The sequence below is a fragment of the Bos indicus genome, chromosome 1, assembly GCF_029378745.1.
Source record: "Bos indicus isolate NIAB-ARS_2022 breed Sahiwal x Tharparkar chromosome 1, NIAB-ARS_B.indTharparkar_mat_pri_1.0, whole genome shotgun sequence".
In the NCBI taxonomy this organism is placed as follows: Eukaryota; Metazoa; Chordata; class Mammalia; order Artiodactyla; family Bovidae; genus Bos; species Bos indicus.
The window spans coordinates 74,451,438-74,467,608 of NC_091760.1; the positions used below are offsets into that span (position 1 = coordinate 74,451,438).

At 33.1% G+C, this 16,171-nt stretch overlaps 1 protein-coding gene across 4 annotated transcripts in view; it reads right to left on the reverse strand.

Annotated features, from left to right (window-relative positions):
• The window catches only part of OPA1 (OPA1 mitochondrial dynamin like GTPase), an 86,613-nt gene that overhangs the window by 58,246 nt on the left and 12,196 nt on the right, over window positions 1–16,171 (reverse strand). For 2 of the 4 annotated variants that reach the window (XM_070789714.1, XM_070789707.1), the window contains 5 exons: window positions 10,731–10,841; window positions 5,884–5,937; window positions 2,914–3,018; window positions 796–882; window positions 62–175 (listed from right to left, as the gene is read on the reverse strand). In XM_070789714.1, the coding sequence (XP_070645815.1) occupies window positions 62–175; window positions 796–882; window positions 2,914–3,018; window positions 5,884–5,937; window positions 10,731–10,841 (471 nt within the window). The remainder of the gene's footprint in view (window positions 1–61; window positions 176–795; window positions 883–2,913; window positions 3,019–5,883; window positions 5,938–10,730; window positions 10,842–16,171) is intronic. The other 2 variants (XM_070789726.1, XM_070789718.1) reach the window with 1 other exon arrangement.

Here is a 16,171-nt window from a genome sequence, read left to right on the forward strand (position 1 = left end):
AAATACATTAGACAACGATCACCACAATAAGTCTATTGACCCAGAGGGCCTATTTTCTTACCTTAACTGGAGAACGTGTCATCATCTCCCCAGACCCTCTAGGAAATATTCGTGCCTGAGCAATCATTTCCAACACACTTGTTTTTCCAGCACTTTGATCTCCAACCACAACAACCTTACCACAAAATAAATACCACATATTCAAATTTTTTGATACAAACTTAAATTCAATACATTTGGAATGCTGCTGGGAATTAGTCTTTAAAAACTGTCCAGTTAAATGATTTTAAAATATCCAGAAAAAAAAAAATGATAGTTTATACGTGGATGTGTACTGAAAATAAACAATAAAACATCAATTGGATCCATTATTTATAGCCAAATTTTTATTACTAATGCTAAACTACTAGTTTTAAAACCAGATTAACATTACTATTGCATAAATCTCTTCCATAGCTAGTTTACTCTTTATAAAGACATTTTCAATTCTGTGAGGTTATATTTCTCCTATGTACCTAATTTTATCTACCAAGCAGGAATTTTAATATCATAGACATCATGTATATATAATGCCAAATATCTGAAAGCCCTCCTTCATTATGTATAAATACAAGTAAACTAAAGGACCAAAACAGTCCAACAACATTCAATGCTTGAGACATCACCTAGAACACATGAATATTATAGAGAAAATTTTGTCTTTGTCTATGTATACACACACACGTAACTTTTTAAAAAAACTAATGTGCTTTTCTGCTAATGGGCAATTTCACTGTATACTAATTTTTCACTTACCCTCGGCAGATGATCTTGTGTATTATAACTGGCATCATAATCAGACAGAACATCAAGAACTTCAGAATACATATCAATCAAAGATTTCTATAAAATTCAAAAAATCAATATTATAAAATACAGAAAACATTTTAAAAAACCCACAGATGTGTCAGGATAAAAAAGCTGATAAATTCAAAGAGTTCCCATAATTATATTCTGAGTAAATGTAAAACAGTATAGAATAAAATTCCATAGCTTCTTATCCAATTTATTTCAAGAGACACTGATTTAACACAGTATGTTAATTCAGGATTTCCTAATCTTCCAATTAAACACTAAAAGAGGGAGGTTACTGTTTAACATTGAAGAGCTAGGGGCTTCCCTGGTGGTCCGGTGGCTAAGACTCCCAGCGTCCAATGCTAGGTGCCCTGGATGGATCCCAGAGCCGGGAACTAGGTCCCACACGCCTGCAACTAAGAATCCGCACACCACAACTAAATATCCTTCACGCTGCAACTTAAGAACAACTAAGGATCCACATGATAAAACTAAGGACCAGGGGCAGACAAATAAATAAATATTAAAAAAAAAAATACTGAAGAGCTAATATTAAGTGCCCAACAAAGAAAGACCATGAACACTCAATAAGCCAGGTACCAACTGAAAGGAATGTTTGGTGTTTCCCTCTCAGAGAGGGAGAGAGAGACTGAAGAAAAGGTAAAGTAGAGAAAGAATCACCAAAATTATTGTTAAATCAGTAAGGACGAGTAGTGTATACTGATAACTGGGCAGACTAAAACATGAGAGCACCAGGAGCAGACATCCTGTATTGTTCTCTCAGTAAAACCAGGGTCAAACAAGTTTTCTGGAAAATAACAAACTTCAAGTATTTGAGGAATGACTGAACATATAAACAGGCCTGGGAAAAAGGCTACTACCAAGCATTTAATAATTAAAGGTAAGTTTTAATACCAAAGTAGGAACAAAATGAGGGCCTGAAGTTCCTTTCATCTCTAAACACCTACAAGTAATTAAAAGGAAAGCAACTATTATCCCTTGGACCTAAAGATAAACAACAAACTTTTCAAATCTTCATTACTATTTCACTTAATGAGAGAAAATACAACTGCTCAGGTAAATTCTCAGTATTTATTAACACTTGGATGTGACTTTTCCAACTGCCACATATTGGCTTATAAATAAAGTCATGCTAGTATTATGCAGTTGTAATTTGGAGTCAGAACTACTAATACATGTTGGTTAAACCAGAACTGTATATCCTTGGACCTTGGCCACAAAATGCATGTGTCATGATTTATTGAAGTTTTGCTACATACACCTTCTGTTTACTTATATGACATTTAAGTTAAAAAAAAAGAATTACTTCAATTTAATGTAGCACATACAGGTTGTTTAGTGGGGAATAATAATATTTAATTTACTGATAATGGTAATTATCAATGTGCTGATAACAATACCAGCATGTTTATTCAAAAATTCTTTAAAATGCCTAAGGAACCTTCCAGAAGAAAATGTTAACTATTGTAAAACTGAAGAAAATGGGCTCTTCATGCAGTGGCACTACAAGTAAGGCAATAAAGAGGACACATGTAATTTTCTATTAACTTACTGATTTTACAGCTGCAGAAATGAAGTAAGCCTAGAAGTAAAGTGTTAGTCACTCAGTCGTGTCCAGCTCTCTGCAACCCCACGGGCTGTAGCCTGCCAGGCTCCTCTCTCCATGGAGTTCTCCAGACAAGAATATTGGAGTGGGTTGTCATTCCCTTCTCCAGGGGATCTTCCCCACCCAGGGATTGAACCCAGGTCTCCTGCATTGCAGGCAGATTCTTTACCACCTGAGCCACTAGGGAAGTTTAATATTTCATAAAAAAATAAACTGATTCACTGATTCACAAGTATGAAGAATTTATGGATCTAATAAAAAAACAAATGTTCGGAGACTATAATCTACAAAGTCTTTAACAAAAGACGAGACCTCCCTTTCCCCCAAGGGCATAAGATTAGAAAGAAAAGGATGATAGAACCCTTTGCAGTTCCTTAAAAACTGGTATTGATGAAGACACAATGTGAAGTGGCAGTTTTGAGAGCTAACAAGTTAAGACACACTTAAAATACCTTAAGCTTTCTATGATGGATGCCTTTGTCATCTTTCTGTAATACTAATTTTCTCAATTCTTTGTTCTCCTTTTCTAGCCGTTCCAAGATTCTCTGGTACTTTAACTGCAACACAGTAATACAAGTAACTTCATAAGAAACCAATCGGTTAAAAAATAACATTAAGTACAAATTAAAATCTTCCTTGATCCTGAAGCACTTAAAATGAATTATTTTATTTAAAAGTTAACTATGAAAATGTTGAACAAAATAATGATGAATATTATCTCAAACAATGAACTTCATAGTTTTCTGTTATAATTGGCATCTTATTGGAAAATTATTTGCTGTTTATGTTGAAGAAATTAATAAAAATACTAAAAATAAAAGGAGTTGAAAAGGCAAGCTCTTAAGTATACTCTATGAAGCACTATTTCCTGCATCAAAATTTTAAATCTTCAGTTAAGGCACATTTGACAAAAATTCAAATTTTGTTTATGCCCCTATATTATTTTATTAAAATGGTATAAAATAAAAATAGCTAACGGTACCTGACCATGCGTTACACGACAGGCCCTTTACTCAGTGTTTCACCTGTATTTAACTCCTTTAAGGCTTCATGTGAGGCCAAGGTTATACAGGTTAGGAATCAGAGGCTAGAGATGCTTAGGAGCCTATCCAAGGTCACATAGTTTTGAATATAGGTCTGAGTTGAGGGCCCAAACTCTTTTAAGTTTTGGTAAGCTTCTATGACCAGAGATTACACATTATAATTTTTAAAATACTGACATAAGAACAATTTAAAAGACTAATATGTTTATACAAGCTTTTTTGTCAAATTAGATGCTTGGCTACACCAATAAATGTGATCCTTTTCTAACTGGTCTGTTTATACTCGATTATTTCTTCTATAAACATTAACCAAGTTCAGAAAATTATTAAGAATTACTCTTTCTTACAACCAACTGGATTTTTTTAAATTTTATTTTCAATTGGAGGACAATTACTTTACAATATTGTGTTGGTTTCTGCCATACATCAACATGAATCAGTGACTGGTATACACATATCCCCTCCCTCCACAACCTCCCTCCCCATCCCACCAACTGGATGTTTTTGTCCAACTTTACAGTAACATGTCTTTTGTTAATGGAAAGAAAGAAATGGAAAATTTTTCTTGGAAAATATGTTAGGCTGTTACAATCTTCCAAGCACAAAGTAAATAACAAGAGATCATGGCTTTATCCTCAGAGAATGTCCAACTTAAGATAAATTTAAGAAATTATATAGTATGAGACAGGTAGAACTATAGGCTGGTTTATATTATAAATATATTTTTACAGAACTTGTTCATTTATATTCAGTAACAGTACACACAACAAACTTCTGGTAGTTATCTAAGAATTAGACCTATGCTGTCTAATACAGATGGTAGCCACTGGCCACATATGGATAATTAGCACTTGAAATGTGGCAAGTCTGCACTAAGGTGTGTGTTAAGAATAAAATACACATCAGATTTCTATAATTCAGTACAAATACACAAATACCACATTAATATTTTTATACTAACTAGATCTATAACTATTTTAGATCTACTTTGTTAAATATATTATTAACATTAAAATTTTACCTATTTCTTTTTACCCTTATTTTAATGCAAAAATTTTAAAGTACATATAGCTTGCATTTTATTTCAACTGGACACTATTAATATAGGTAATGTCATTATTATATCATGAATTCTCCATAAAGTACTTTCATCAATGCCTAGCACCTTCCAACAAATAGAAAGATTGATATCAATAGGTATATATAACGGTGGTAGGATTTCTACTGGTTCACTTGGTAAATACCGAATCAAATATGGGGGCTACATTTTCTGGGACTGGAAACACTCTTTAGTATATGTCAATCTGCAGGCTTCCTACAGAGATGTGCTATGGGCCATCATGCAAAATTCTAGGCCAATAATTCTCAAACTTAAGAACTCATCAACATCACTTGAGGGTTTTTAAGAACAAAGACTGCTAAGTTCCACATCCAGAGTTTCTGTTTCAGTGCATTTGGGATAGGACCAATAATCTGCATTTCCAACAAGTTCCCAAAGAGTATTACTGATGCTAATTCTCCAGAGATCACATTCTGAGGCCAGTGATTCTTAATCTCTGGCTGCAGACTATAATCACCCAGCTGTGAAGCCATGACAATATTAGGGTTGCTCAGAGCACACTTGATTCTAACATATAGTTGAGTATATGAATCAATACATAGATATTAAGAAAACCTGAGACTCAACATACACTGGTTCCTAATTTCATTTAAATTGCTTTGTCGTACTTTTCTCTAAAAAGAGACCTGATGAGTCTTTTTAATTTAAACGGAATTACCACATATCATTGTATCTATAGAGAATAATTAATGATAGAGTGGATAACGTGGCAATTTTTCAGGAGAATGTTCTCTACTCGATTACATTGCACAGAACAAGTCTTTAAAATAATAATTGTATCATCAACTATAAGAGAATAACTCTTTAGTGTCAGAAATATTAATACCTTTGGAAAGATTATTATCTGATTGGGTTTGGACTTTAGAGAACTGTGATAGATTTCACTCCAATTTCTTTTAACTGTTCCTCTAATTAGCCAATTAATGTAAAAATACAAGCACAGGTTTATACAAGAACAAGTCACTTTCCCCAGTCTTTTCTGCCATAGTCTTCCTCTAAAATTAAAAGCATATGATTCACTCAACAATAGGTTTTACACATAAATGAGTTAATTAAACTTATCAAGTTCCTTCATTATTCCTTATTTCTCAATTAGCTTTTGCATTTGTGGGGGCATCTATTGATAATAATAAGGTTCTATCATTAAATCACTACAAACTTTGCTCAGTTAAAAAGATAAATTCCCACATCACCAAATTTAGAGTATAAGACAAACTCTTTGGTTCTTTTTACCTGACTATGAATTATATTAGTATTACCTGAGTATGCAGAAGCTCTTCTTGAAGTTGGTCAATTTTCTCTTTGTCTGACACCTAAATATTTAAAATAAAATTTTTTTGAGAATTATGTTTATATAGAATATACAGTAAGTTAACTTTTTAAATAAACCATTTTTAAGAGTAAAAACTATACACTTTACATGGATATTTAATAAAAGGAAATTTTAAATCAAATGCTTATTTTAAAAAGTAATCTTATTCATCAACAAAAACAGCTCAGGAAAAGTTTATATAAATGAAAACCTTAAAAAGAAATCATCTTCTTATTGCCGTTCTAGTCATTTCTTATGACTGGCTTGTTAGAAAAATAGATTGACACATACATTTACTAGGTCCTTGACAGGTTGTTTTGTACTCAAGCACAGGGACTTGGATGCTTGAGAAATAAGGCACTGAAATCCTTACAATAATGTTTTCAGAAGTCAGACGCGTTATAATGTACAGCTACTGAAAAAATTTATTGGTCATAGTTTATCTTTTAAGCAAACACTTATCCATTTTCATTCCGTAAGTAGGAAAGTGTTTAATATATGCAAAGAACAATTGCATTTTCAGAGCTTTAAGTGGAGCCAGATGCTTGCTTTTTAAATTTAGTTCCACTGCAAGATCTTCTAACCCATAATAAAGCGAATGCATCAGAGGCAGTGAAGTTGAGTAAAGCAAACAATTGATTTGAAAATAAAACAAAAGTAGGATAAAATCCACAGGTATTAGGGAAACTACTTCTAATTATTAGTAATGCTAATAGTTCTAAGATAAGATATTTAAAATAAAGAACTTTATTCTACGACAAGCTTTAAAGTAATCACAATTCTAAATATAAAACACAATAATCAATTGCAATTAAAATGATGTCATTTATGACAAATCTATATAACTGCTTTGACTCCTTAGTGAGATACCAAAGTTGCCATTCTCAATCTTAAAATAATTATCTAATTTCTGTACTCAAAATTTTTAAACATGATTTTATTCCATAGGAGACAAAAATCAAGTTAAAACTCAGGTAAATCTTTATTCATCCTGATTTCACTGGCTGCTTAAGCAGCCAAGACCTCATGGTAGCAAATACACATGAAAATATTCTAAATGATTTGCTTATTGAAGTGGACATTAATAACTCTTATCCATGCAATAAAATGTTATTTTGAGATTTTAATTCCTGTTTCCAAATGCTTTCTCAAAATTCCCCTCAAACTTCTTTTAAATAAAAATGACAATACTTGCTAGAAATGATAGGTACATAATCCACAATTGCTTTTTCCTAAAAAGCCTATGTCTAAAAATTTCAAATTTTATTTTGCAAATGAGAAAAATGCAACATAAAACAAACTTTGTATTACTGCTTCTCACTCCAGTACAGCAAGCAGCAACTTGTGGATAGAAGCATTTTTCATGTGACTATGTGTTTGTGTAAAATGGACAAGAATTATTAATCATCTCCTAAAATGTGACAAAACAAGCATGTTGAGGAGCCCACAACCCAAAGAACAAACTCCTGAAGGCCAATGAAGAAATTAATTCCATATTTTGATCATATGGCATGACATCACACTGTAATAATGTGATCACAAAAATTGTTATGCAGATTATAATCCCAATTCATCTGGAAAGTTACTCTGATTTACTGTTCCATTAAATATTCATCCAACTGAAGTTAAAGTGGTATGAAATATATAAACAGCATTAGTATAGGATGTGAATACTTAATGATATCATGCAATATAATCTAAGTTACAGTACAAAATCCAACATATCTCTACAACTGGGGCAATAATTAAGAAAGCAATATAATTACACAAAACAGAATGTTTATACAAGCCAAGGACTATAAAGGACTAACCTTGACAATTTGGTAAAATAAAAAAGATATATAAAGAATTAAAATGATATAAGGTTATTAAAATATTACAAACACAATTTTTATGCTAATATTAGTATTTAGTAACAACTTTTTAGGAGTATTTAAATTTATCATGTGCCCTTCTGGTGTGACTGTTAGGAATAACTCATGCATAGTTTCAACAATACACTTCCTATCTGCTTAACGTTAAATTAAAAGGTTAATACTATATTATATAAAAGACAAGTTGATGATGAGTCAAGAATTAGATCTAAGATTTTACAGGAAACAAGGTTAAAACCTTTAGGTTCACAAAATAAATCTTAAAGATTAGTGATAAGATACTTTGACATATTTTGAGAGAATAATACATGCTATTGTTAGTCTATCACTTATTTGAAGTCTTAACTAGCAACCTGGGATGTATTTTACTTTGATGCACTTTACTAGTAAAATTCAGCTACTTACAGTAAGTCCTTGTCCTATTGTTTAATATATTTAGTTTTTATTATGAAATTAGGTCAAAACTCACCCTGACAGAAATGGGTATCAATAGTCTTGAAACCAGAGCTTTCCTACAATTCCAGGGCTGTAAAACTGATGGAGAAAGAGCGGAACCCTCTGCAGAAACAAGCTAAAGCTGAAAAAGAAAAACCTTTACTAGCTCCTAACAAAACCAAGCCTGATTTTTAAATTTTAAGCATTTCTTCCTACTAAGCAATTGTAGCCATTCTGAAATATGGAGTATAAGACTCGCAAAAGTTTCTATGTATGCGTACATACATTCACAGGAGGCAAATCTACCAATGGCAGTTTTAATCTACTATCTCTGCATGAGCTGCTCGGCTTGGATGATACAGGGAAAATCTACTAGCTGCTACCAATAAGATATAAATAGGGACTTCCCTGGAGGTCCAGCAGTTATGATCCTTGGAGAGGGTGCGGGTTTGATCCCTGGTCAGGGAGCTAAGATCTCACATGCTGCACAGTATTACAAAAAAAAAAAAAGCATTAAAAAAAAAAAGGCCTACTAATATTTACAATATGTAGTAGGAAAGAAGCATCAAAAAATGACAAAAAGTAGCTGCGGTTTTGTACCTCAAGTAAACCTCAAATGCCTGGAAAGATAGAAGTCTCATCAAATTAGCACTTTGGTCATTATGACAATGTAAGGCTGAAGTCACCAGTGTAACTATAAGGGGAAAGGAGGGAAGATACAGTAAGGAAATCATCTTTAAGGACAGTGAAAGAATGATACTATTATAGAGGTGCACAAATTGTTTTTCGTCTCATTAACTTTCACACAAGGTAAGTGGGCAGGAACAAGCCCCGTTTTGTGCGCTTCTAAGTACATCTTAATAAACAAAACAGACAGAGGTACAGCCCTATCAGTAGCTCTTTCACAAACATGGAGAGTGAGGAATAAAAGGGTTATATATGGATAATCCGATGACTATTAGGAAGAGGAAGGATAACTCTAGGTCTGAAAAAAGGCCCCAAATGAACACTAACCCTTGGCAGTGTAGAAAATAACAGTATTCACTACTGCTTTCATTTAAATTGTCAGATTCAATAGGATATTTATAATCTTAAACTGTATCTTAGAATCTTAAAATAGCAGATCTATGGGGCTCACTGTAAATTATTTTACCATTAAGAAAAAAACAAGATCTACTGGTCTTGAAAACAAGAGCTATATTCATATTTCTAACTAACACACCAAAACATAACAGTTTCTTTCCCTCTTTTTTGTAATGAAGTTAAGGACAGAAGCTTAGCCTGAGCATCCAACTTGTTAGTATATTTAAGTGGTACTCTGAACAGCATGAGGAACAGAGAATGCTAAAGCACCATTTACACTAAGTCCTCCTGTGATTTAACACAAGTAGGAAAATAATTTGTTTTCTATTTCCACCTATATTATTCATTTACTGAAAGCTAAATGACATATAGCAGTTGATTTCACAGCCATGGAATTGAGAAAAGCCAGGAAGCGACACTGAAAAAATAAACTATAATTAGTACTGTACTAACCACCACCAAATGCGACAGGGTTAGCCAGCAGGATCATTTCACTAATTATCTGTAGTATTGGTTGATTTCAATATCAGAATGTACAGGAAACTAATTATATGACTGGATCATTTTTCTTAAGATTTGTACCTAACTGTAAAACTTTTCTAATATATGTAACTAGCTGATGTCAAGATTTTACAATAAAATTTTAAAAATCATTTTAAACACTTCATTTGACTCTAGTCTCTTTAGGACATTAAACTGTGGATCTACATTATAGGATCATCTAAAGCCAAAAGCATTACTTTTAAGGATTTCTTGGTGATAAGCAAATATTTGTACAGTGTTACACTGAGTTTTATTAGAATCTGTCCTTTAGTGACTAGAATTATATCAAATTTCCAATGTTCAATTTTTCAGTGGACAAGGTGAAAATCTGTGCTGACTTTGTTAATAAATGTCAAAAGTCTTATTACAAGTTAATCAAAGTATTTAAGAATAACTGTCCGAAAGTTAAGTCAAAATAGTTTTCTTTTGTAGGAAAAAGAATTCTCTGCTGAATCATTTTAACTAAAACAAAACCATTTCATTCTTTAATTTAACATGGTCATTCACAGGAACCCTTTTCATTTTAGAAGTGAAAACTTAAGAGAATAGACAAGTTGGCCACAGATTTAGGGTAACTCAATAACTGGGCCAAGTAAACCACAATTCACAATTATCTAAGTACAAGTCCATGAACCCTCACAGATAATCTAGTTTTCAGAAAATAAATTACTATGTTTAATATTTTGGGTTTGTTTGCATACTCCAGAAAGTTGCATATCTGTATTATCTTTCATATTTTTATCTTGTCAAAACTAATTTCTCATAATTCTAGTCCATGAATGGATTAAGGTGACGTGATATTGGCAGAAATGGCTGATTAGTGTAAACAAATCAGTAGCCCCCTTAAACCATCCATCACCTTGCGCTTCTGTTGGGCATAGCTCGTGCTATACTGGCCAGCAGCTCTGCGTGCTTCCTCTTCATGCTCTTGAATTTGCTGTTGTAAGAGAATGAGCTCACCAAGCAGACCCTGCCATGAGTTTACAGCCAGGAGAAGAGGAAAATTGGGGAGGAGAACAATGTTAAACCAAAGGGTACAAAAAAGGAACAGATGTAAGTTAGAGAGGAATGGATAGCTTGTAACAAAAATGGAAACTCAGTTATGTACCTTTAGAGCCACTATATAACTGGGCTCTGTACCACATTTCCACTTTTCCCCTCAGTAAAATTATGTCTCAAATATAAAACACCATAGTCTAAAAAGTGAAAAGGAAAATGCAGTAAGTGACTGTTTGGTGAATAAAATGAGCCAGATATAATACCAACATACAGTAAAACCTAGACTAACTGGAATGCTCAAGGAAGGTGGCACTACAGTTAACTAAATGAGTACCAGGAACACTGAGAAAACAGATACTGTGACCCGTATTTTTGAACTGCCAATATGAACCAGTGTTATGTTCCCGACTTGATACATAGGGGGCAAAAAAAAACCCAAACTGATTTTTCAAGCGTTGATATGCGGTCCTGAATCTAATTCTCAACTGTTAAAGTTTCTTAAGACTAAATGGAGAATATATAATAGCTTAATTACGTGTTAAATCATTATTTTTAAGTAAGTATTTTTCTTTGATATCTAATGTCTTCAAGTAAAGATCCCTTAAGGAACTTCCCTGGTGGTCTAGTGGTTAAGACTCTGCCTGCTTCTATTGCAGGGGGCGTGGGTTCAATCCCTGGTCCAGGAACTAAGATTTCTGCAAGCCATGTGGCATGGCCAAAAAGTAAATAAATCAATAAATATCCCTGAAAACTTAGTTTTGAGCATCAAGTTAATCAAGGTTTTACATTAATTCAAAATTTTACATGCCTAAACACATAATCTTATTTGATTAAAATTTAAGAGTTTTTTTAATTAAAAAATGTTTGAGGTATTGTTTTAGTTTTATACAACAACAAATTAAGAAGTGTGACTGAATTTTCACTTTTTATGAGCTGTTCTAACATTAAGTAAAAACAGCCTCTGAGAATATAACCAAGGGTACATTAATTACTAAAGCACAAGTTCCATTAAAGAACATAATTAAAATATGGAGATAATACAGTTGCTGCAAAAACAAAAAAGAAAAGAAACTCAGTTTGGACCTATGTACAAAGTAATCACTATTTCTATGCTAAAATCTCATTCCATTTATAATAATGAAATGTCCATCTAATGCAGTGCATTCACTTGTGGAATGAAACTAAAATACATGTCATTTTCTATACAGTGTTTTTAATTGCTGGTCTATTAGATAATCAACCTCAAGAAATGTAGGAGAAGTAACAATTGGGAATTGACAATGCTATGAACCTTGTATTTTCTCAATTAGAAACCCTTAAAAGGTAAAGTTGCAATGAAGTCACCCTTTAATCTTCATAAGAATAGTTTACCTGGGAGAACAATGGGCTCAATTTTTACCAAGTCATAAAAATTAAAAGTTAGGAAAATTAACACTCATTAAAATAATCTAAGTTAGGAGTTTCAAACAGCCTCAGAGCTTTATAAACAACTGCCAAAAATATTTTATTTTCTTTAATATAATCATAAAGCTTCTTAAAATGAAATACTAATTAATGTTACATTTACATTTTAATTAGCAGACTCACCCGGAAGCTTAATAAGTTAGTTTATATAATCCAAACATTTATATAAATAAAAAAGTTTAGCAGAAAAGAAATAAATACAAAAAGAAAAGCTGTATTATAGTACAGCACTTTAAGGGAAATATTAAACAATTAGGGGAATTTTTACCTTGATTCTTAGGTTTAATACATTAAGATGTACCAATATAATGAAACTGGTTGACTTACTATAAATCAAAGGATGAAACTAGTTGATATTTCTGCATGACAAGTAAGAGAACGTCAAAGTGGCAAGTAACATAACTGAAATTTCGACATTTGTTTCCAAATTCAACAGTACAAAATATACTTATAAAAAACTGCAGTTCTCTTTTAGATGTATTTTTTTTTTTGATATATTCTTTAAATAAACATTTTTATGGTCATTGATAAATCTGAAAGAAATGCAACGTCAACTCACTAGCCTCATCATTTGCATAACTTTTTATGTCCTTTTCTTTCATTTCATGTATCCCTGCCTTTCATCAGGCAGAAAGAAATTACCCAGCTCATTTTTATTCAGTCATTTATCATAATAGCTTCTACTCATCTAAGTGTTTAGATTTCTCAAAATAGTTGTCTTTTAAAGAAGGCATCCCATGTTGGCTTACACATTAATGTGCCTGTGCTTTAATGAACATAATCCCCATTATTATAGTTTATAAAATGCCAAAGCAGTATGAAAGTATTCCACACTTCTAAACTGTGCTGGTCTCTCACGCACAGGTTTCTTATTTATTGATAACTTAAACACCCCTCTCTAATCCATTGCTTACATGTATATACAAACTGTATGGTAAATACTCTAACAGCTATTTAAGTATAAGAAAAACATCCTCCTCCTAGTGACACCTCACTTTCCTTCCAAGTCTGTTACTGAAGCACTGTTATGTGAAGGTAGTTGAAATTAACTGTTACCTCCTGGAAAAAGTAGGAAGAAAACAAGAATTAGACACAGAAAAAAACTACTTACACTATACTATACAACTATAAATGGTTACTTTTATTTTAGGCATCACATCTCACTTATCTAAGCACTGCTAGGCTAGCTTTTAAAGCCAAGGCCATGTTGAATAAGGAGGAAGAAAAATGTGTGTGCCTCCTGTGTAAGATACATCCTTATATGAACAAAACATTTAATAAATATTTTCCCAAGGTCAGACATTTTAATCTCAAGAAACAGCACATAATTTTTAAATGATATATATTAAAAATGCAGTAATTGTGGTCTATAAAAATAGTTATTGTAAACAACCACATGTGATACACTCTCAAAACATCTCTTGGTTACTATCAGTTTGACACTGCTGCTCTCATGGTCCCATTTTGTATGTACAATGTTTTCCGGTTTTTAAAAAAGTATAGTGTCAGACCAAGAAACTCAACTCCAAAAACCAAGACACAAACTGAAAGTGCTAAAAGACCTCTAAATGTTGATGGTTATTTTTTAAAACCTTGAAATTGTGACTCATTTTTATGTGAATACATTTAAAATACTGCATTTTGGTAATTCCCTGGCTGTCCAGTAGTTAGGACTTGGAGCTGTCACTGCTAAGGCCTAGGTTTGATCCTTGATGGTCAGAGAGCTAAGATCCTGTAAGCCACAAGGCATGGCCAAAAAAATAAAAATACTTATCTTTAACAGTATTCTAAATATTAATAGCAGAGCAGGGTCTATACCTTGTTTGTTTTTATACCTAGCACATAGAATAAGGTCTTGACACTTCAGGTATGTTATGGCCAGCACATAGGTTAGGGCTTGGCACATGTTTGTTGCAAAAATACACAAAGTTTATAGCATAAAATCCAAATTGGGTTTCCTAAAAATTGCTTACTCTGTAAATAAGCTAAACATCAACCCTACAATCCATTTTTCCCACTTATCACAATTCCCAGAACACATTCAACAGGAAATAAGAAAAGAAGAAGAAATTAATCAAATAACATTAATATGCTGTTAACTTATGCAACAATTCAAAGTATAAGATAATAATATCATCATATAAATATTTATTGAGTTTTATTATGTGCCAGATCTTGTGCTGAAGGGCTTTACGAAATGCCCACACTAACCATTATCAGGTAGCATGCCCCCTATTACTGAAGAGGAAACCAAAAACTTGGAGAAACTAAGGAACTTATCCAAGGTCATACACCTCAGAAAACTGGAAGGGCAGGGTCTGAACACAGGCAGTGTGACCCCAACGCCTGCACCAGATAGCATCCTGTGAGCTCTACAGTCTCACTGGTTTCAGTGTCTTTGACCCTTCAGGTTCAATCCACACATAAATAAGGAAAATGGTAAAACTACAACACTTCAGAGGACACATGTAAATTACTCTTTAGAGAAGGAGCTGGCAAACTATAGTGGGCTGGCTGAGCCCATAGGGCTTGCAAACCTAAAATATTTCCAACCTGGACCTCTAAGAAAAAGCTTGCCAAATTCTGTTTTATTAGTTTGGGGTCCAGAAAACAACTTTGTGAAAGTAAAAACTTTTCCGTTCCACTTAAAAAATATTTCTAGGCACTAATCTACTTTTCAAAGTTTGAATAATTCTGCTATTAGCTATAAAAATCTATTTTCCTATTTTTCTCCCTCCTGCTGCTGCTAAGTCGCTTCAGTCGTGCCCAACTCTGTGCGGGTCCGGCAGCCCACCAGGCTCCCCCGTCCCTGGGATTCTCCAGGCAAGAACACTGGAGTGGGTTGCCATTTCCTTCTCCAGAGCATGAAAGTGAAAAATGAAAGTGAAGTCGCTCAGTTGTGTCCGACTCTTGGCAACCCCAGGGACTGCAACCCACCAGGCTCCTCCGCCCATGGAATTTTCCAGGCGAGAGTACTGGAGTGGGGCGCCATTGCCTTCTCCTTTCTCCCTCCTAGTAATATATAATTCTTCTCAAGATATTCAGAGCCAATCACAATATGTTTAATATTGGATATCAGAAGAAAATAAGTCTTTCAACTTGAATTATTTAACTTGCCCCAGTCAGAAATACCATGTCCTATTTCACTATTTGGACAATTTCTACAAATGATAATTTTAGAAGATGGACAAATCAGTCTATTACCAATAGTTTTTATCAAAATTACAATTTCTACCAAATCCCCTTTGTTCTAAATTATTACACCTAAAGACAGTGTTATGTACACAGTATATATTTAATGTAAAAAAAACATAAAAATGCAATATGCTTATTATTAAGGAATAAAATAAGTATCTAATCATGTACAGTTGCTAGCCGTTAGCTGCTCAGCAAACTTAAGCTTCCTGAATCTGTTGCTTCTTGATGGTGCTGGTTCTGAGAATTTCATTTTGCCAGTTTACATCATTTGTTGCATGAGGATTTCCAGAAATGTAAATCCCACTTAAGCAATACTGCTTTGTTACAATTCAGAAATCCAAGTACATGTGCTCCTTCACATTCTTACTCTCCTCAATAGTTGTTCAAATATTGAAGGCCAAGAGAAATTCACAGGTAATCAGAGCAAAAACACACATTACATAAAAATCTGGGCCCACTTTTGTTAGCATTAGCCAAATTTACTTACTTTAAATTAGCCTTTTACCGAGTTAAATCAATTGACAGATTTTTTTTTTAAGAGTTCAGCAATATCCTACATGCTTTGAGAACAGAGATTTTGCGACAAAAACAGCCCCTTAAATACTAAGAATGGAACCCAAAGTAAATAGTGTTTCATCT